The sequence below is a fragment of the Choloepus didactylus genome, chromosome 23, assembly GCF_015220235.1.
Source record: "Choloepus didactylus isolate mChoDid1 chromosome 23, mChoDid1.pri, whole genome shotgun sequence".
Taxonomy (NCBI): Eukaryota; Metazoa; Chordata; class Mammalia; order Pilosa; family Megalonychidae; genus Choloepus; species Choloepus didactylus.
In genome coordinates this window covers 28,552,699-28,573,274 of record NC_051329.1, presented here as the reverse complement: position 1 = coordinate 28,573,274, position 20,576 = coordinate 28,552,699, and the positions used below count along the sequence as shown (strand labels likewise).

The following is a 20,576-nucleotide window of genomic DNA, read 5'->3' as shown; positions in this document are numbered from 1 at the left end:
GGGCAAGTTAGTCTCGGCTCTCCGTCTGCTTTAGGGAAGCCTGTATTGAGACTGGGGCTCGGGAAAAGGGACTGGCCAGGCCAGTAAGGGTCCCTGCACAGAGCCAGGCCACCTCCACACCAGGCAGCATCCCTTGCCGGCCGCCTGGGAGTGGAGCCACGAGGGTGCAGAGATGAGGGAAGTGCCGTGCGCGGGGCCCCGCTGCAGGTGAGAGAGATGACGGATGCTTCGTAGTGTTCCAGGTTCCTTCGGGTCTGTGAGTCCCTGCCTGGTGGCACATGTTGCTTGTCCCCACAGCAGGCTGGCCCAGCAGCCACACAAAGCACCTGGCCTCTGCCCCATTATGGCTGCCTTCACTCCCCACCAATACTCTCCACAGAGCCCCATGAGCACCTGTGTGTGTTTTAATATAGACAGTGCTTTGCTTTCATATAAGTCATGTCATCTAAAATAAGCCGTATAAAAGACACACAAACAACCATATAAAATACTAGCCAAGTACTGTGGTAATAATTCCCACAAATCCATGCCAGACAGCCCTATAAGACCTCTGGGCTTCCTAGCAGCCAAAGCAAAGAAGGAAAGATGATCATAGAGTGAAGATAAATTAGGCTTCCTCCCTTCTACCCCTCCATGTTTGTAGGCTCTAAATACTTCAGAAATTACCATTTTCTCTTCCAAGGGGAAATGGGGTGTTTGTTGTGTTTCCTACAGATGAGGATGGCTGACGGTCCCTCATAGACCTGGCCCCAAATCCTCCCCAGCCTCATGTACTGACTCCTTCCCTCCCCACCCTTCACTTGCAGCCCACCAGGTATAGTGGCTTTCTGCTCTTCCCTGTCTTGATCCCAAACCCACCTGCTCCTTCCGATGCCTGCCCCTCCCTCAGGCCAGGCACCCCCTGTGGGTCAGGAGTGCTTGGGGCATTCTTACAAGCACTGGCCTGACAGAGGAGGAAATGAAAAGAGGCTGCCCGAGGATGAGGGATGTGCTCAGTTCGGGCTGGGGTCAGCTCCCCGTGCACCTGCCTGCATGGACCTGCCCCCCCACACACCTGGTGTGGGATCTTTATGGCTGTCTGGGGGTCCCTTGAGACCAGGGGCGGCATGGGGGTCCCTGTGGCCTTCCTGGGTGGGTCTGGGCTCCTGGGGGGACTCACAACAGGATGAGGGCAATAACCTATCCAAGCAACAGGACCCTGCCCTGGCCTCAGGTTATGTCTGCCTCCCAGCACCCTTCACCCCAGGGACGACATTGCCCCACGTCAGGGCTGCTGGCTCACAACCTGGCCATGTGTGACCCACAACTCCCAGTCCCTGCAGGAGACAGGAAGTCAAATCCCCGGGGACAGCTGGCATCTTGTTTGGGCTGCATATGGCCAGGCTGGACACAATGTAGATGGCTGAGTTCAGGGTCACCCTGGGCAGGGAGGAGCCTGCTGGGCTGTAATATGGAGGGGCTCGCATGGCCAGCCCCGGGGCCTTTGCCACTGTCACCAACCTGGAGGGGGGTCATTCACAGCAGATGAGCTGCCTGGTCACTGGGGAGGGGTCACCCGTGGGCTGCTGAGAGCCGATCCCCCCACCTTGCTCCCTGCATGTGCCTACCTGGCGTCCAGCCCCAACTCCCAGGGTCTGCTCTGCTGCCACTGGCCTTGCCCAGGCCCTGTTCTGGCCCCGCCACCCTGGATTGCTGAGTTCTATGCTCCCTGGGACTAAGCAGGATTAGATCTGGGGCCACCGAGGGACCAGCTTGGGGGAGACTCTGGGGCCAGGGAGGGCCAGGCCAAGTGAGCAAGACCCGAGCAGGTCACGCTTCCCCCAAGGCTCTGTGACTCTGTAACTGACCAGGGCAGCGGTGTCCCACACTGAGGGGGACATGAGATTCATCCCAACCAAAGCCCCCTACCCACGCTCATGTCCTGAATCACAAGGGGTGGCAATGGGCGGAAGGAGGAGCCCAGCTGTCAGCCTGAGTCCAACGTCTGTGTCCCACCAGTGACCTCCAGGGGTCTTGGTGCCCTCATGGGAGAATGGAAGGGCCAGACGGGGGCCTCCTCGAGACTCATGGATGGGGACAGGGTTCAGTCTCACAGGCTGCCCCAGTTTGCACAAATAGAAACGGAAGCTCAGAGTACATGCATTGTGAAAGAAGGAAGGAGCAGTGGTGAGGGTCAGGCCAGGTCCTCCTGGCTCCGGAGGTGGGAGGGGACAGGTCCTGGACTCACCCCCGGCACTGGCCACCAACTGCCCTCAGTGGCCTTCATCGGCCCAGCCAGGAAGGCCTCCAAGAGCAGAGCCCTCGGGGGCCCCCAGCATCCCTGGGGACCAGCCATCCCCCTCCCATCCTCTGGATCCCTTTTCTACCCCCCCACCCCAGGACGATGGGGTGTGAGGGGCTGGGGACACAATGGAGCAGAGGAACTTGGCCGGCCGGGTAGGCAGCAGCCCCAGCTCCACAGGGAGAGGCTTTGTAGCCACTGCTGCTGACTCAGTGTCCCTACGTCAAGGTGAGCGCTGGCGAATGTGCACCTGCCCCAGGTACACAGCTCAACCCTGCTAGCCCAGGTGCCTGGCAGGACCAGAGACACACTGGGGAACTGCCATGTCAGGAGAAGCTCAGCCATCCAGGTGCCCAAGACCAAAAGTGAGGACCCTGGGCTGCCACGGGGGTGCTGGGCTCACCCCGGGTCTCCCTGGGACAGACCTGGCCAAGTCACCCATGCAGGGTGCCCATGCTGAGCTCCCCAGATGGGGACGGCCACCTGCTAAGCCGCATGGCTGATCAGCACAGGCAGGAGCATCCCCTACTTCCCAAACCTCGCGGGCAGGCGCGGGTTCCCGTGGCATCTTGATGTGACTCGCTCACAGCATCCATGAGGCAGCTACTCAATTAAAACTTCACAATAGCCCTTTCCACGTTCAAAATAGCTTACCTCTTGGGCACAGGACCAGCACCATATGGCTGCCAGTTTGCCAACCAATTTTAGACAATTCTGGAATCTATTTTTACACTCGCCCTCCCACCCCCAGGCCCCAAATCAGCAAGCTGCTGAGAACAGAACGGCGGTCAGCTCGACAGGAACCGGGCACAGGGGGAAGCGGGGGGCAATTCTAGGGCCTCTCGCCAGTTGCCCTACTTGGGTCAGTCCAAGGAGCCCCACGTGCCCTCCTGGGCTGTAAACCAAACAGAGCATTCCTAGCTTCAGGCGGCTCCTTTACTGATCTGGGTCTCTCTGAAGTGCCCCAGCACCTGCCTGCGCCGGCCCGATTCCTCCTCTGGTCTTCTGGGGCTCCCCAAAATGCCTCCTCCCTCCCTGCTGCAGGTCCTGCCTGGAGCACCCCCTAGAACCAACATGGACAAGGCCTGACTGCGGGACACACCCTTCCGTGGCTGCCCCAGATCCTTGCGGTAACTGCACCACCCTCACTGCTTCCTGGGCCCCCACCTGGCTTCCAGGGCACCTCAACTGTCTTCAGTCTTCTGTGGAGCTTGCTCACCACCCCTTTGGTTGCACAAAGCCTGTTCCTGGGAAAGATCTTGCCAGAACCTAAAGACTGACCTGGGAGTCTGCAACTGGGCGTGGCAGGTTGAGGACATCAGACAGCAAGAGTCCTGTTCTTCAGGAGCTGGGCTGCACTGGGTGCCCCTCTGGGTGGCCCGATCCTCCCCCCTGCTCCCCGTACACAGCAGATCTGCCACACCACCTCCCAACAGGTCTGCCTCGCCAGCTCCAGCTCCACCCCTTACTTAGGCACCGACAGGGCTCCTCAGGGTCTCCCCATGCCTGCCCCAGCCTCACCCACCCTCCAAGCAGCGAGGGATCTTGCTAGAATGCACGTCAGACCCTTTTGCGGGTTCGATGAGTCCCTCCTTGCCCCTTTGCAGTGGAAGGCAGCGCTCTCGGCATCGCACAGGCCGGGCCCCTGGGACTGGGCTCCCCTCCCACGGCTCCCCAGCTCTCACTCCACTGGGCACACACCTGGCCTCCCACGGCTCTCCTCCCCACTCCGGAACACCCCTCCTCGCACTGCGACAGGCTGGCGGGGCCTCCCACCTACCCCACCCCGCCCATGTGGTTTCCTGTGTGGTTTTTCACCACTGACATCTCATTTATAAAACCCCAGGAGGAGGCAGGTTCCACCAGGATGTCCCCAGCGCCTGGCACAGGGCCTCGGGGGTGAGGGAGGGGGGGCCTCCTGCATTGCAGAGGCTACCCCTGCACTGGCTCGGCCCTGTCCGCAAGGGCTTGTTGGAGGTGACTTGGGTTGACCCCACGTACGGTCACGTGGTTGGGGGTGGTGGTGGCTGGGTCCTGGGCCCCGATGGGGGTGGGGAGGAGGTGGCACGCATCACCAACTGCAAGGGGTCTCTCCGTGGCTCAGGCTTGGGGGGCCATGTGGGGAGCAGTCTGCTCTGCCATGGTGCCCACCTGCACGGCCTGCAGGGGGAACCCAGGGGAGCAGCCCCCCACCTGCAGAGAGGACCTGCTGCCACAGGTGAGAGCAGGGAGCTTGGGTGGGGGGTGGGGGTGCAAGTCTCACACAGCCCTGCAGCAGCTCACTGCCAGAATGACCCAGAAATACCAAGGGCAGGGGCTGTGAGGTCAAAATGTAGCGTTCAAGGCCAGGCTGGGGAGCTGCGGCCACCAAAGGAGAGCAGAGACCCTGTGTGTGACCCGGTGGGGGTGACAACCCAGGGACTGACGGCTACAACCCCACATGCTCATGCAACAGCCAGGCCTGCCATCCTCAGGCAAAATGACAGCTCTGGGCCTCCGGATGACAATGACGACACTGTAATGCCACCGGCCTCACATGGCTGGTGTGAGCGGTGAATGAAGTAAGGGGAGGGAAACCTGTGCCGACTGCCCTTCTCACAACATCGCCACCCAGAAGCCTGACCTTCAACAAGGGCGCTTTGTTTTAGGACCAAGAGAAATTTATAGGAAAGGAAGAATAAATCTGGAGCTTATTATTTTCACTTTGCGGAAACTTGCTATGCGACATTAACTCCATCGGCCTCTACCCAGGACTCAGTGGGCCACCCACTGCCACGATGGCAGGTGTGTCCCGGAAGGGGTGAGTGCGCAGCTATGTGTCCCCACGCTGAGCTGTTCAGACACCGGTGCACAGGTGTGCTGCAGTTCCAGGTACGCTTTAAACCCTGCCGCCACTTAACAGCGCTGCCAGTTTTCTCTTAAGCAGCAGGCTAATTCACAGTTACACAAAACAGTAATTCAAGCAGGGAACTGCTGGGCTGGCTTTTATCAGGGCCCCAAAATTACCCATCAGGGAGCTTTGCCAGACGTTAAGCCATTCATTCCTTGCCCCTGCGTTCTTTCACAGCCCTCTCCCTACTTTATCTGCTGAGTTGTCTGTGGGCTGGGCAATGTGCCAGGTGAGGAGGCTGCAGGGCTACTGGGACGGTGGGGACAAGCATGTCCCTGCCCTTGCAGGGTGCTGGACAGCAGGGAGGACGGGTCAAGATGCCGCAATAGAAGAGTCCGGTGATGCTATGGACCCAGAGACGGGGTTCGGGGCCAGGGCGGCTGGGCCGGACGTCCTGACCCTCCCACTCCAATTGGAGGGAGGGGATTGTTTATTTCTCTGTGGTGAGGCAGCAGGCTGTGGTGGGCTCCATAATCAGATCTCGGCTCACATCTGGGCTTTCCCACTCAGCAGCTGCGACCCTGAGCAAGCCCCTCAACCCCTCTGCCTCAGTTTCCCATGTGTGAACCTGCTGATCACATATTCCTGTCCCGGCTCCCCATGGACCAGGGCCCACCCACCCAAGCCCCTCCCAACTCAGGCCTCAGGAGGGAGGAAGGGCTCTGGGGCCTGACCCCAGGGGGTTGGCCTGTGAGGCGGTGCCCTGGGAGCATCTGTGGGATTGGGGGCCTTCCCGGAAGTGATGGGTGACTACAGGTGGGGAGGGGCTGTGAGACCAGGGTCTCTTCAGCCCTGGTGAGCAGCCCACGGGGAGTGGGCAGGAGGCGAGGCTGGACAGGGACAGCCTGGCCCAGCCGCAGAAGCACATATTCTGGAGTGAGCCCCACACCCCTTTCTCTCTCCTGAATGAACACTGCCCAGCCGCACTGGTCCCTCCATGTTCCCTGAGGAGAGATGGAAACCCCAGTTGCTCTCCCCCCTGGGACAGAGGGGTGGTGGGGCCCACACAGCCGGGGAGCTCTGCCCAATGGCCAGGTCCTGCTCTGGGGCTGCCACAGAAGACAGGCCGGGCAACGGGTGGGCAGGCGGGGCGGCTACAGGGTGGGTGCTAGAGGCAAAGAGGGGTGGGCCCCCTTCCCGGCGGGAGAAGCCCCCCTTCCCCTTCCAGGCCCTGCTCCGAGGCTGCCACCCTGAACCCTCCTGCTGGCCTGCGCCAGCCCCTCTCCCCAGGCAGCTGTGGAACCCTCCCAGCTTCTTGCCAGGCCCTCCACAAATGAGGCCTTCAAAAGTGGATGAGGGAACCACCACCCCGTGTAGCTCCTCCTCGCAAAGGCCTCGCTGCGGACACGTGAGCGAGTCTGCCGGCCTGTGAGCTGCTAGGGGCAGGGCTGGGCCTGCCTGTTCCCTGCAGAGTCCCTGCCGGCTGCTAAGGTCCGGGATAAATTCCCTTCAGGCCAGGACTTCCCTGCCTCGTGAGCTGTGGGCCTGGCTTCAGTGTGTGACCAGAGGGGCAGGTTTCCCAGGAGTTTGCCCCCCAGGCCTCTGCTCTGCTGCATCTCCAGCGAGCCAAATGCTCAAAACCTGATAGAAAGAACCCTGCCAAGCCAAGGCCACAAGAAGAGGGAAGGAGACTGGAGCTCCGGACGGTGTGCTGGTGAAAAATGCAGTGTTACAATTTAACTTCATAAAGCACTGTTCCAATCTCTCGGCCACCGGGCCAGGCCATTCCTCTGGAAGGCGTGGGGCGCAGGGTGGCTCTGCAGGCAGAAGGAGGGCTGGGAAAGCCTCTGCTTTCTTACAGACCTGTCCAGGTGAGGAAATGGGACCAGAATGTCTTTGTAAATGGTGACATAGCCAATAAATATGAGTTGTGGGCTATAGGGGGCATTTATTTCTCTAGATACGAGACCCACTTTGACTGAAGACGGTGAAGCAGCTAGCGAAAGGCTGCATGGTGGGATTGGGCAGGGCAGGGGCCTCAGATGCCGGAAGTTCTAGCCAGGAGGTTCCACTGTGGCAAGCCTCCCAGCCACAGGGCCGTCCGCGTGGGGTTTTGAAGGATGAAAAGGGCCTTCTGGAAGGTACAGCCATGGCAAAGTCACTGAGGGTCAATCTGACCTGGAAGCCTCTGAGTGACACAGCACCCTGCTCCCTCAAACTCCTAAGGTTTGAGGTAAGGATCCCCTGCACTGCCCCAGGGGAGTAGTGGGCATGTGGAAGGGGCCAGCGTCCCCAAACGTGGGGGCTGGGGATCTCGGGGAGGGTCCAGAGAGCCCACCCCCCACCCCCTTCCTGCCATGGCGCTGGGCACTTGGGAGCTAAAGGCTTATGATATCTAGGTTCTTTTCCAAATGTGAAGAATGTGACAGATCCCAGATTCTTCACTCTCTTGGGGAAACACGGAGAGGCAGCAGCCAGTCTCCTCACATAAGAAGGGCACCCTCTAAGGCTGCGTTTCCCTCTGGGGCTGTCTGGCCGGCCAGCATTTTCTGCTCTGGTTCCGATCTGAGCCCCCAAGGTGGAAAACCACAGCCACTCCCCAGGGTGCTGATACAGAGCACCAGGAGGGGACTGTGCAGAGGGCCCAGTGGGGAGAGGGATTCCGGGATGGGTATCAATGGAAGCTTCTCCCGTGAGGACTCACGTTACAGTCAGGGCAGGGGGCAGGGCTGGGGAGGGGACAGGGAAGCGAAGTGAGATCCCAGCACCAGGAGGAAACAGAGCTCCCTCCTCTTACAGCAAGATCTTGAGGGGTCTGGGGGATGATGGGTTGTGCCTCTGGGGACAGCTAGGGGTGGCTTCCTTTCCTCAGTCCCCATTTCCCGGGACCCTGGGTGGGGGGTGGGGGTGGGCTGCATCCCTGTCTCGGAGGTAAAAGACATATCTGGAGGAGCTAAGAGGGATGCATGAGGCTGGGGTCACACTCTGGGGCGGGGGGTGGGGATACAAAACCAATCCCACCATGTCCTGACCTCAGAGTGCAGCCCTGGGGGGTCTCACCCTCCCTGCCTTGGGCCATAGAGCCCTCACTCCCCTAGAAGGTCACACACCACATAGATCGGGGTTTGTACCCTGGCCTTGCCCCTTACTAGCAGGGGTGGGCCCTAGGCAGCTTCTGCACCTTCTCCGAGTCTCAGTGTTTACTTTGGGCGTGATTACGCAATTAAGGAGATTGTTGGGGGCAGCGGTCAGTGGTTTGGGGCATGAATGGGGCATGCGTGGGGTCGGGGGAGGAGCCACACTGTTGCCTCGGTTACAGATTCCCAGCTCCATCCCGCTCCTCATGACAGCTGTAGAAGCTGAGGCCTGGCCAGGGGTGGGGACGTGTGTCATGTCCAGGCAGCCTGACCTGGTCCGAGTGGCCGGCTTTGCCTTGGTGGTCCTCCACCCGCGGTGGGACTTATTCATCTGGGGTCCGACGGTCATGCAAACATCCCTCCCAGAACTGACCCGATTCCTGCCAGGTGAGAAGGAGCCACCAGGGGGGTCCCTGGAGGACATGGGCTTCTGGGCCCACCTGGAACCCCACTCCTCACTACACCCCCATTTAACCGCCAGGGCTGAGAGAGAGGTCGAGACAGCAAGTTCACACCAGCAGGAGGGGCAGAGCTGGCCCGGGCCCTGCTCTCCATCAACATGACACGTTTCCCTGGCGCAGGGACTAGAAACAGGGCATCGTAATCCGCCCCAAGGAGCTTGGCTGCCCATAAAACAATTCATCATGCGCTAGAGGGCAAAGCTGTTTTCATGACTCCGTAAATACACACAAGCCTCCAATGCCTGATAAAGGAATGAGCCAGACTTCAGACAGTTGAGAAGGTCATGAGCTTGAAAAAGCCGAAACTGCTTATTCAAGACAAAGCAGCTTCTCAGTCATGGGACAGGGAGGTGGGGACGGGGGAGCTGCCTGAGGGCAACGGCTCTGGGGTGTATGGGGAAACCAGAAGGTTTTATTATGTCATGAAGATGCTTAAGGTCTGTGCACGTCTTGGGTGGAGATACAGGAACCCAGGCCCCTGCTCTTGGGTTTCCTGCTGGGTCTAGACTCCCATCTCCACTCCTGGCCCAGCTCTGGTCTGACACCCTGACGGGCCCAGCCTCATCTGGCACCACTGTGGCCCACTGTCTCCGGCCAGCATATGGTCTCTGGACCTGGGCCTCCCCCCAGCTGGACCCCCTGGCTGGGATGTGCCCCTCCCAGGAGCTGTCACACCTCCTCTGGGCAGAGAGAGGAAGGGCTCAGAAGCACGTCAACCACTATACTCTCAGTCACCATGGAGGAGCTCCCAGTCACAGCAGAGGAACTTCCAGAACCTGGTGGGAGCTCCAATTCCCATGGCTGTGCTTTATGATTAAAGTTTGCTATTACATGTTCCTTTGATGCTCAGATTGGCGCGACCCATGGCAGGTTCAACTCTAAAGCTCTTCTGGCTAAGTGACCACCTCTCTAACCCAGCTTCCCATCACAAGTACGTGCCCCAGGTCCTGATCCTACTGTGTCTATGGAATGTACTCCCCAGGAAGGAGCAGCAGCAGCTGTTATGGGCCAACGAGGCAGCTGCATCCCTGACCAGGCCCTGGCTCTCCTCACCCAGGCAGGAGACACCTGCAAGCCTTAACCAGATGCTGCACTCAACCCTAGTTCCTACCAGGTAATTAAAGAGTGTCCCTGCCCAACAACGATAATGCAATGACAGAGAGGATATGGAGGGTAGGAAGTTGTGAAACACAGAAAACGGAGCCCTGGTCTGTCAGTCTGGCCACTCAGGGACCCCAGTGGGGGCACCCTGACCTCACCCCGATGCTGGTGACGGAGCCAGGGCCACGGTGAGGGTGGGAACTCACGTTGATCATAGCATTTGATGTGATGCGGAAGAGGGTAGCGCGCTCGTTCACGGCCTTCAGCTTCTCGCCGCTCTCAGACGGGACCTTGAGGGTGTCCAGCTCGCTCAGGGAGCGCTGGAGGGCAGCGCCGTGCTTGGCGATGAGGTCATTGCAGGTGCTCAGGTCGTCTAACTTCAAGGAGAGGTTTTTAATGGTGTGGCAGAGCTCGCTCTTGTCGGACGGGGAGGCACTCTGGTCGTCGTCGTCCCCAGAGTCATCTGTGGGGGGAAACAGAGTTGCCGCAGTTATTACCGACAGGCACGGCCTGGGCCGTCCGGGGCAGAGGGGCAGTGTCACGAAAACCATCAGTTCCCTGGATGGGGCTGGTTTCCTCTCCTGGGGTTAGTTCATGGGAGCTGCCACCTGCCCTGAGCCACCAGATTCCGGCAGGGTGTTGGGCACTGGAGAGCATCCTGCATCAGTGGGAAGGAGTCTTAGGAGGGGGGTCCAGCCTAAGAAGCAGAGCCAGGACTGTGCTTTTGGGGAGCAGGGGGACCCCTGCAGGACCTGCCAGTGTGCTGGGCTCCAGCTCTTGCGAGTGATGGTGGGTGGGCAAGGATGGGACGTGCTGGGTGGGGCAGTGGAGATACCTCTGCAGGAGCAGCTCCCACCAGGACCAGAGAGACCCCCGAGTAAAGCCCGGGCTCCTCAGGCCCCCTAGCTGACCTGCCCTTCCTCGCTCCCTGCTCAAGCCCTTCGTCCAGCCACACGAGGCTGCGCTCAGCTCCCTGCACTGCCTCCTTTCCCGCTGCGCCCCCACTGCCGGCATCCTCCCCACAGCCCCTGCTCAGAGGACCCGCCCCTACCAGCCCCTTTGAGACCCCAGTTGCCTCCTCTTCAAGGCCGGCTTGAAGACCCCCGGGTCCAAGTCACACACCCCTCCTGGCCCCCCACCTCCTCCTGCTGTGGCTTTGCCCATTCCCCGCTGCGAGAACAAGGCCGCCCTGTTCACTGGATGCCGACGGGGTGTGACATTGGCTGAATCCTCAAATGGCCTTGTCAGGGCAGGGGCTGTACTGTCCCCGGGGGACACCTGAGGAAACTGAGGCCCAGGCTGCCCTCCAGAGACCACCTCTTCACTCCAGCTGCTGGGGCCTCCTTGGGAGAGGCCAGGTGGGCCCTCACGGGCTTCCTACTTGTGCCCCTCTCCTTGTGCCCCAGTGCTCCCCCTTCCTGGGAGTCCGGGGGACCTGGAGCTGGCCCCTGCTAGCCCGACCGGTGTCCCAGGGGACAGAGGGCTGTCGGAGCCTCCGGAGGGTGCACCCGGCAGCTGCAAGTGCCTGGGGTGGGCAGCTGCTGCTTTAACTTAAGCTGGCACGGGGTAACCAAGAGGCTGGCGTCCCAAAGCCAGTAACTGCCATGGAGTTTCTGATATGCCCTGTTTCCGAAATACTCAGCAAAAAGCTTTTTGTGTTTTTTTTTTTCCTTTTAGATGAAGGAGCTCTATAACCAGAGATGTGAAAGTTTTTAAAAAAAGTGCAGGACTAGATTCCTTCCCACGACAGGACAAGGTTATGCTGGGGTGGTGGCCGGGGGCCGAGGCAGGGCGAGCTGAGGGCCACAGGGGCCCTGAGCCCATGCCCAGGCCCAGCAGGGAGACTCCCCACAGCCAGCACGACCACAGCCCCAGTGACCCAGTGTCTGGAGGCCACGTGCAAGGCCAGGCTCAGGGCCCCATCACAGTTAACTCTGAGCCCCAGGGTGGCTCTTTTTCCGCTCTGCAGTGGGAAAACACAGGTTCCCACAGGCCAAGCCAGTGGCTCAGGGCCCAGCTGCCCGGGTCAGAACTGAGCTCTGAGTCCAGGTTTGTCTGCTTGCAGGGCCTTTCCCCTCTCTGCTGATGCACGTGGAGGCTTTCAGGGTATCGGGCCCTGGAGAGGCAGCACCACGAGCACACGGGATGACCCAACCAGGTGGGCAGGGGCAGAGGGGTGCACCAAATTGTTCCAGGCCACAGGCTGGGGGGCTCTGGAGCTCTGCCTGGGCTCTTAGTTACATTGCAGCCTTTGTCACTGAGGCTGGGGGGGGGGGCAGGTTCCCTTGGTCTATATGTTTAACACCTGAGCCAGCCACTGACCAGTCAGAACAGATGCTTGTCACTGGGAGGGTGTGCTGGGCAAGCCCTAAGCAAGGGCCTGAGGAGTGGAGCAGCTAGGCCGACTGAGCTGTGTCTCCAACTTGTGATTAAATTGTACACCCCTAGGAAGCAGCTCCCATGGTCAAGTGCAGGTCCAGATGCCAGGGACGAGGGATTTGCTTGTTCTACTCTCAAGTCGCTGGTGTGGTGTTGGAGGCAGGATGGAGAGACACTGGAGTCAGGGGTTACCGAATAGCAGTCAGCTTTGTGGGCTCCAGTGGGGCTGGAGATGGGCAGGAAGAGATCCTCCCAGAAGGGGTGTGAGATCCATAGAATGAGGGAGGGAGGGAGGGATGTGGGGAGTGAATGGGCGAATGAATGAGTGATTATGGGGGGCCACCCAGAGGAGACACCGTCCAGGTTGGCAGATGTTGGCGGCAGGGGCCGAGATGTGCCAGGTAGGCAGGGCCTGGAGGAGGAAATGGAAGGTCAGGGGTGGGGGTTTGGGTCGAGGCGCTGGGTGGCGAGGGGAGAGAGTGATGGGCCCCTGACACCAGGTCAAGGGGCCTGGGCTTTCACCCCTTGGTGAAAGGAAGCCGTGTGGGTGTGGCCACCCATAATCATTCATTCATTCACTCATTCATTCCCCTCATCCCTCCTTCTCTCCCTCATTCTATGGATCTCAGGCTCCCTCGGAGGACCTCTCCCTGCCCATCTCCAGCCCCACTGGAGCCTACAAAGCTGACTGCTATTCGGTAACCCCTGACCTGGTGTCTCTCCAACCCACCTCCAACATTACACCAGCAACTTGAGAGTAGAAGAAGCAAATCCCTGTCCCTGGTCAATGGGACAGGCTTCCACTAACTCACTGAGACAAGACTGGCAGCGGAATGGATGGGCTGGAGAGGTCCGGCAGGGCTGGGGTGACCACAGGAAGCTGGAGCAGGAAGGGCTTGCCCATTATTCTGCCCCCTCCTCCAAGCCTGGGGGTGCTCGGGGCCCCTACAGCAAAGAGGCTGCCAAGGCGGTTTGGGTAACCCAAAGATGAAGATGCACAAGTACAGAATGGACCCCAAACCGGCCCAGACATGCTGACAGCAGCCCCCACTCAGCTCCAAGGACCTGAATGGCCCGTCACAGCTACCTGGCCATGAAGGACATGCCACCCTCACTCCATCCACTCACTCCTCGAGGGGGCTGCCCCAGGCCTGGCCTCCCATGATCCTCCACGTGGGACTCGGGCCCAGGTTCCAGGCAGCTTAGAACCTGCTGAGTGCAGTGGTGATAATCCCACCACAACCTCGGGCGAGAGCTCGGCCGAGCAGTCAAGGGGACGTGGCTTCTGAGACGGTGACTTCCGGCCATAGCTGACTCCCAAAGCCTCAGTGCTGGGGCAGGTGGACCCTCAAGGAACTGGAAACCCACATTGGAAAGACAGAGAAACGATTTACTGTGATGTTTCTGAAATTAGGAAAAATGAAACACTGTCTTGTGCTTTTCCAAAGGATATTGGGAGACGGCCCTGAGGACCAGGGACAGAACTCTTAGTTCCACCACCCTCACCCCTCCTCTGACCAAGGACTCTGCAATTCATTTCAAAGGAAGGAAAGGCTTGTATGATACCATGGCATGAGCCCCCCATACCGTCTCTTATTGCCACTTTCCATTGGGAATAAACACCAGTGATGATGAGGATCTGAGAAGAGCAAAATAACAAGTGACATGGCCACAGCACAGCAGATGCTTGGAGCTATCTACAGACGTCAAAAGCAACGGAAATTTTGCAAAGGTTTTCGTACAAGTACAGGAGCAACCAAAATCACAGGCCATGTCACAGCAGCATGCCTGGGGCTTGCGTCACCAAGCAGTCCCAGCGCCTCGGTGCTTGCACCCAAGGCCACCCAGTGTGACCTCGGCAAGCTGCAGAGGACCTGGAAGGGGAGCCTGGACCCACTGAGGATCCAACAGTGTCAGCCTGAAAAGGTTGGGCCTGAGGGCAGAGAACAAGAGGCCTGGACTCCCCAGCTCTAGGTTCCCGTTGGCTCTGCTGCTCTGTGCGGCAGTTTCCCTGCCCAGAGCTTGGTTTCCTCACCCGGGGAACAAGGGCGCCAAGCCTTCCCTTGTGGGTCCGGAAAAGGATCCAGGTGCTGGGCCACCCCCTGCCAGGAATGATGATTACCTCCCAGCACCACCTCCACCACTCAGAGCCTTGCTGGGCTGAACCACATGCCTCTCCATTACCTTCTAGAAAACGCTGGTCCTTTTGAGAAACAAAGGAAGCTGAGGTCTTCCTGAACACTGGGAGGGTGAAATAGTCACAAGCTAGAACACGGTGCAGGATGGGGCCAGGTTCCAACCAAGCGGACCCTGGGAATGAACTAGCCCATCCCTAGCCAGTGGCACCCTGGTGGAAGATTCCAGGAGCTCAGCCAAGGCAGGGAGCTGGGAGAGTGGCCGGGGTGGGGAGGGGGCCGGCTGGGTGGGCAGGTGACCCCGGGCTGGGAGTCAGCATGGCTGACTGGCCTGTCCCTCAGGGCTGCTGTGGGGACAGCATCAGAAGATGTCCTCTGGCCCCCACCCCCATCTGCAGCCCCCATTCCTGAGGATTCTCAATAGGCTGCTGGAATTTTAGCCTCTATCCAGAAAGGTTCTCTCTGTCCCTGGTTCTCACGGTGCCCAGTCCTCCCCCAACCCGCCCCTGGTCCCCGGATGGGCTCTGAGCCAGTCCTCCATGGCTGTCGACAAGAAACCCAAGAGGAGGATGACATGAGCTGCCCCAGTTGAGATCCCCTGGGTCCCTTCCTCTTCCCTAGGAAGCTGAAGGTTGTTTTGGTGTCCAGGTCTTGCAATCACCTACTTTTCTGGGGTTCTCTTTCTTCAGTGTCTGGGACTGAGGAATAATTTTCCCTGCAGCCTTGTCTCTGATCACAACACCTGGCAGAGCTTTGGAAGGCTGACTCTGGCTCCTCTGATGAGGGGAAACATTCTAGCAGTGTGAATGGACATGGGGTGGCACCTGCCATGGAGTGGCCGAGCAGAGCCAGGGCCACTTGTTTGCGATGCTGCGGGAGGTCCCTGCCCCCTGACAGGCCCCAGCCCCCACCGCCTCTGCCCCCATTCCCCTTCTCCCCTGCCCTTCGCAGTTGCCATCGGCCAATGCAAGCGGGGCTCCCAGCTGCACAGCACCCCCTGGCTGCTCCCTGGGTGTCAGCTGAAGGCCACTCCTGGAATGGCCAAGCCAAGCCTGGGAGGACAGAGGGTCCCCTGACCCAGCCTTGAAGAGCAAGGAGGAGTTTTGATCATGCGCGTTGCAATTCAGGCCCAGAAGGAGGAAAGGGGGGATTGGCCAAGGTCAAACGCTGGAGCAGGAGCTGCTAGCCCCTTCGGCGATCTCTCCCTGGGAGATGTGGCCTGGAGCTCAGATGGGGCCTGCTTCAGATGGCTAAGGCATGTTTGCTGAGGGCTTGGGAGCTGGTTCCTGGGTGGATGCTCCGATGCCCTGCCTGCTTTCCCGGGAAGAGAGCGGAGGGGCCAGTGGGGGTCCCCCCTCCACACTCCTGCTATCAGAGTCACTGCGGGCAGTGAGCTGCTGGCCTTTGATCACCAGCCCTACCCAGCAGGCCCAGCGGGAACACACTGTGCTGTGCCATGGAGGCCTTCAGGTTGCAGAGAGTGCTGGGGCAGAGATGCCACTTCATTCTGCCTCCCAGCCCGGGGCTGCCTGTGTGGCAGGAGGCAGGAGGAAACCCTTGCTGGGCAGCAGGCATGAGGCGAGGAGCTGCTGGAGAAGCACCGAGTGCCCGGGGCGTTTGCCCTCAGCCTGGTGAGAATCTTGCTGCCCAAACTTTATGTCAAATCTCGACTCTGCAGCCTCTGTCAGCTCTGCAGCATGCCCTGTTCTCTCTCCTGGGCATCCAACGCTTTCTGCTGGCCCCTCCTGCCCACCTCCTGCCTGCCTCCGCTGACCTCCCTGTGGGCAGCAGTAACCTCCATCGTTCTGGCCTCTGGCTGGGCCCTGCATCTGCCAGCAGGGGCTCCTGGGAAATGCTGGCTGCCCCGAGAGGCAAGCTCTGGAAGAGGCAGTTTCCCCCTGGTCAGTGACGAAACTGCAGCAAAAGCCGTTTCCTGCAAGGTGCCCGGCATGCTCTAAAGCAGTGGGCAAATTGCCTGTTTAATCCTCACATCCATAGCATCCTTGTTTGACAGGTGAGGAAACTGAGGCTCAGCACCAGCTGGTCCTACAGTGAGCAGGTGGTGGGATTCCAGCCGTGGCGGCCTGGCCTGGGGTCTGTGCCCCAACCAATGCCCATCTCATGCTGCAGCTATGCTGAGGGGATCTCTGAGCACCTGACTTGGTGTGCTGGTTTGAATGTATTATGTCCCCCAAAGCGCTATGTTCTTTGATGCAATTTTGTGGGGGCAGAAGTATTACTATTGATGAGGATGGAATCCTTTAATTGAGTGTTTCCATGGAGATGTGACTCAATCAACTGTGGGTGAGAATTTTGATTGGATAATTTCCATGGAGGTGCTACCCCATTCAGGGTAGGTCTCAACTGAATCACTGGAGTCCTATAAAAGAGTTCACAGACAGAAGGAGGTGCTGCAGCCAAGAGAGACACTTTGAAGAATGCACAGGAGCTGAGAGTGGAGCTGGAACACAACCTGGGATCAACAGATGCCAGCCACGTGCCTTCCCAGAGAACAGAAGTTTTCCAGATGCCATTGGCCTTCCTTCACTGAAGGTTTACTTGTGTTGATGCCTTCATTTGGACGTTTTCATGGCCTTCAGACTGTAACTTTGTAACCAAATAAACTCCCTTTATAAAAGCCAATCCATTTCTGGTATTTTGCATAAACGGCAGCATTAGCAAACCGAACACCTGGGGAGCCTGCTGTGAGACAGCCAGAGGCCCACCCTGGTTTTACAAGGGATTTCAGGTTGGGAAGTGAGTCCCAATACTCCCTGCTCCAGGATTTCTCTTTTGGAGGATTTAAGGGGCACCTCACCTCGCCCCCTCCTTGCTGGTCCATGTTGTCCTTTTCCCCCTCCCAGACTCTGAACTTCACCAGGAAGAGGGTGGAGCCGGAATGTATGCCTTGGGGGTCTGCAGAGACCTGCCTCCAGTCCCTCATCTCAGCAGCAGGACTGCCTCCATGCAAGGAGCATCAGGCTGAGACCACCAAACAGCCGGCGAAGGGCAGATCGGGGAGGAGTCTGGGTCCCTGCTCTGTGGTTGAGGGCTCAAGCCTCTGAGGACACAGTTCACGGAGGAGGACAGTGACTCCAGGGAACCAAACCGAGTGGCAGACGGAGGAAAGGCTGGAGAGCTGGAGAGGGTGAGATGGAGGGCCCAGGAGGCAGGTGGCTGGGGCTCCGCCTTCCTGATAGGTGACCTCCGTCCCTCCCGCATCAGCCTGGCCCCTGTTTGGCAAAGGCCGCTGAACTCCCGCTGGCCTGCGCATCTCTGGGCCTTGCTCTGAGCTCATGCGCTGCTGTTCCCGGCGTGCTTTCGATGTCCAGATCAAACCTTCATAGAGAAGCAACCAAAGATCCAAACAAGTGGCTCTGCCACTTGCAAACGCTACGGTTTCTTGAAACAAGGGCATTGGGCATGGGAGACAGAGGGGTCAGCTTTGCTCTGGGTCAGGAATGAGATGGACAACTCCAGGCAATGTGTCTCCAGGCTGCCTAACGAAAGGGGCCTCTCAGTGAGGGTCCAGGAACTGGGGGCTAAATACCACATCGCGTTCCTTGGCAAGTAGGCCTCCCGGGGTGCCCTGGCTACAGGTGCAAAAGCCAACAGTAGCTCCAGACTGGGAACACGGAAAGAAGAACAGATCCCGGCCTGCACGGCCAGACAGGGAGCTCTGCAATGAGGTCCAGATCCGCTCCTGGAACAGCGGGACCTTGTGATGCAAGGACTGTGAAAACAGGCGCTCAGCTGACTCTCAGACATGACTATCTCTGGAAAGGAACTGATTCCTAAAATACCCAATCCATGTTCACGAGCTCCACTAAAGACTATCTTCATTTGCCAGAGCTGCTATCACAAATTCCACAAACTGGTTTGGGCTTAACAACAGGAATTGACTGGCTCACAATTTTGAGGCTTTTGGAAGAAGGCCAAGAGATATCAGCAAGGCTCGCTTTCTCCCAGAGCCTGTAGCATCTTGTTGCTGGCTGCTGGCAATCCTAGGGGCTCCTTGGCTTGCATGTCTCTCTCCTTGCGCATGCTCTTCTGGTTTCTGCTGGCTTCCGGCTTCTCCCTGTGGCCTCTAACTTCTGGCTTCTGGTTTCTTCTTTTTATAAGGCCTCCAGTAATACGGATTCAGGGGGACCACACCTTAACTAAAAATAATATCTACAAAAGGCCCTATTTTACACACAAGTTTGTACCTATAGGAACACAGATTTAGAACGTGCCCCTGCTGGAGTACATAATTCAGACTAGCATGGGTTCTCGTTTTCATTAAAAGAGTATAAATTAATGAAATACAGGTAGTCGTCAAAATTTCTCTGTCCGTCCTGGCTGTGCCATCTTTAATCTGACGTAGGGAGTGTGGCACTGGCCTTCTCGTCCACGGCGAGCTCCCTGAGTGGCTTCATTTTCCATTTCTGCTGTAACAAATCCCCACAAACTTAGTTTAAAACAACCCACATCTACTGCTTAGTTACAGAGGTCAAAAGTGCTAAAATCAAGGTGTCTGCTTCCAGAAGCTCCAGGGGAAAAACTTTCCTTGCTGTTTCCAGCTTCTGGGGGCTGCTGATCCCCTTGGCTTGTGGCCCCTTCCTCCACCTTCAAAGGCGGCAGCGCAGCATCCTCCAGTCTCTTTGTTGTTCTGACTCTAACTCTCTTCTGACCCCCTTCTAAGGACCCTCATATTTGCATTGGGTCACTCCCACACTCGGGATCATCTCCCTGTCTCGAGAGCCTTAACTCAGTTACCCTGCACAGTCCCTTCTGCCATGTAGAGTTATGTATTTACAGGTTCTGGGAATAAGGACACAGACATCCTTGAGGGGGACACTGTTCAACTGCCCACGCTGAGCTGCTGTGGCACAGTGTCCGGAACCCCCTCTGCCTATCCAGTGATCCTACCATTTGTTCCACCACCCTGGGGAGTGGAGTGGTCCCAGGAACCAGAAGCTCCTTACTCAGTTGTCTAGGCTCCTTCCTGCAGAAAGCTCACAAGTCCCTGTGTCCTCAGCTCAAAGCTGGGCACACATGCCTCCCAACTGCTCCAGCCTGGTAGGCCTGGCTTGTTTGGGGAGGAGGGAGCCTGGGGCAGAGGGAGAGCCCAGCTCTGGGCCAAGCCATCCTGCTTATCACATGGCCATGATCAAGGGTGCTATCCCATACACTGGGGATATCAACACCCGCTCGCCCCTTGGGCTGCCAGGAGCATTAGATGTGGAAAGAGACAGCAAGCACCAGAATGGAGCTGGGACTTCATAAACACCAACCTCCACCCGCCAGCCCCCCAGCGTCTCCATCTCTTTTGTCAGTGCAGCTCACCTTTGCCCACAACCTGTCTTGAGTTTACCTCAAATCACTGAGGCCTGGAACCAGAGGGAGCCGTGTGTTTCCTACCCTTGCCCCCGCCCAGGGCTCTCCTTGAACCCCTGAATAGTCTGGTCTCCGCTCTGGCCGAGGAGCCAGCTGACTGCCCGCCCCAGGCCGGGGACCCTCTGCCATCCCAAGGCACCTGGGAAGGAGCAGGTTGCTATGGAAACAGCCGCTCAGTGGAGCCAGGTGGGCTATTTTTAGAAGTGGAGCTTTTTTCATCTTTGGAGGAAAATGGATCAAGTTTCTCAGCAGAGAAGCCCTCTCAGGGGTGGGGGCAGCTTTTTGAAACTGAGAAACCCAAGGGTTGGTGCTTGGTGGGAGGGGGTGGCACGGTGGTGACTTACACTGCCCCTTGCTTGCTTTTCCGAAGAGCCTGATTTTGTCAACTGCCCAACAGCTCCTGGGGTCAAGGCACACCTTACTGCCTCACAAGCAAGGCTGGAGGTGAGCGAGGCTGCCCCCCGCTGTGTGTCGTGGAGCTGGGGTGGGGTGGGGGGCCCGGGACAGGAGCAGTCAAGGCTGGAATGGAAGGTCAGTGCTGGCTGCAGCCTCCGCACTGGGGCTCAAAGCTGGGCTGGACAAGGCTTTGGGGTGAGCAGTGTGAGATGGGTCAGAAGGGGGAATGGCATGCAGGGGGACCCCCAGCTAGGGCAGGGGCCCCAAGGAAGGATGCTGGGATCCCCGGCAGGTTCCTGAGTAGGGAGGGGCCGGACACAGCAGGTGCTGAGGTCTCAGAAAGCAGTGACCCAGCTCACCCACCCCTGACTCTCCAGCCCACCCTGGTGCCACACACATGGAGAGTCCACAGCCCTCAGGGCTGACCGCCAGTGCTTTCTCCCTCCTGAGATGTCTTCCTCTTCAAATCTGCAAACG

General features: G+C 58.6%; 1 protein-coding gene across 4 annotated transcripts in view; it reads right to left on the bottom strand.

The window, feature by feature from the left end:
- Positions 1–20,576, bottom strand: part of OSBP2 (oxysterol binding protein 2) — a 217,920-nt gene that overhangs the window by 24,402 nt on the left and 172,942 nt on the right. For all 4 annotated transcript variants that reach the window (XM_037817126.1, XM_037817127.1, XM_037817129.1 and 1 more), the window contains one exon: positions 10,017–10,273. In XM_037817126.1, coding sequence (XP_037673054.1) covers positions 10,017–10,273 — 257 coding nt within the window. The remainder of the gene's footprint in view (positions 1–10,016; positions 10,274–20,576) is intronic.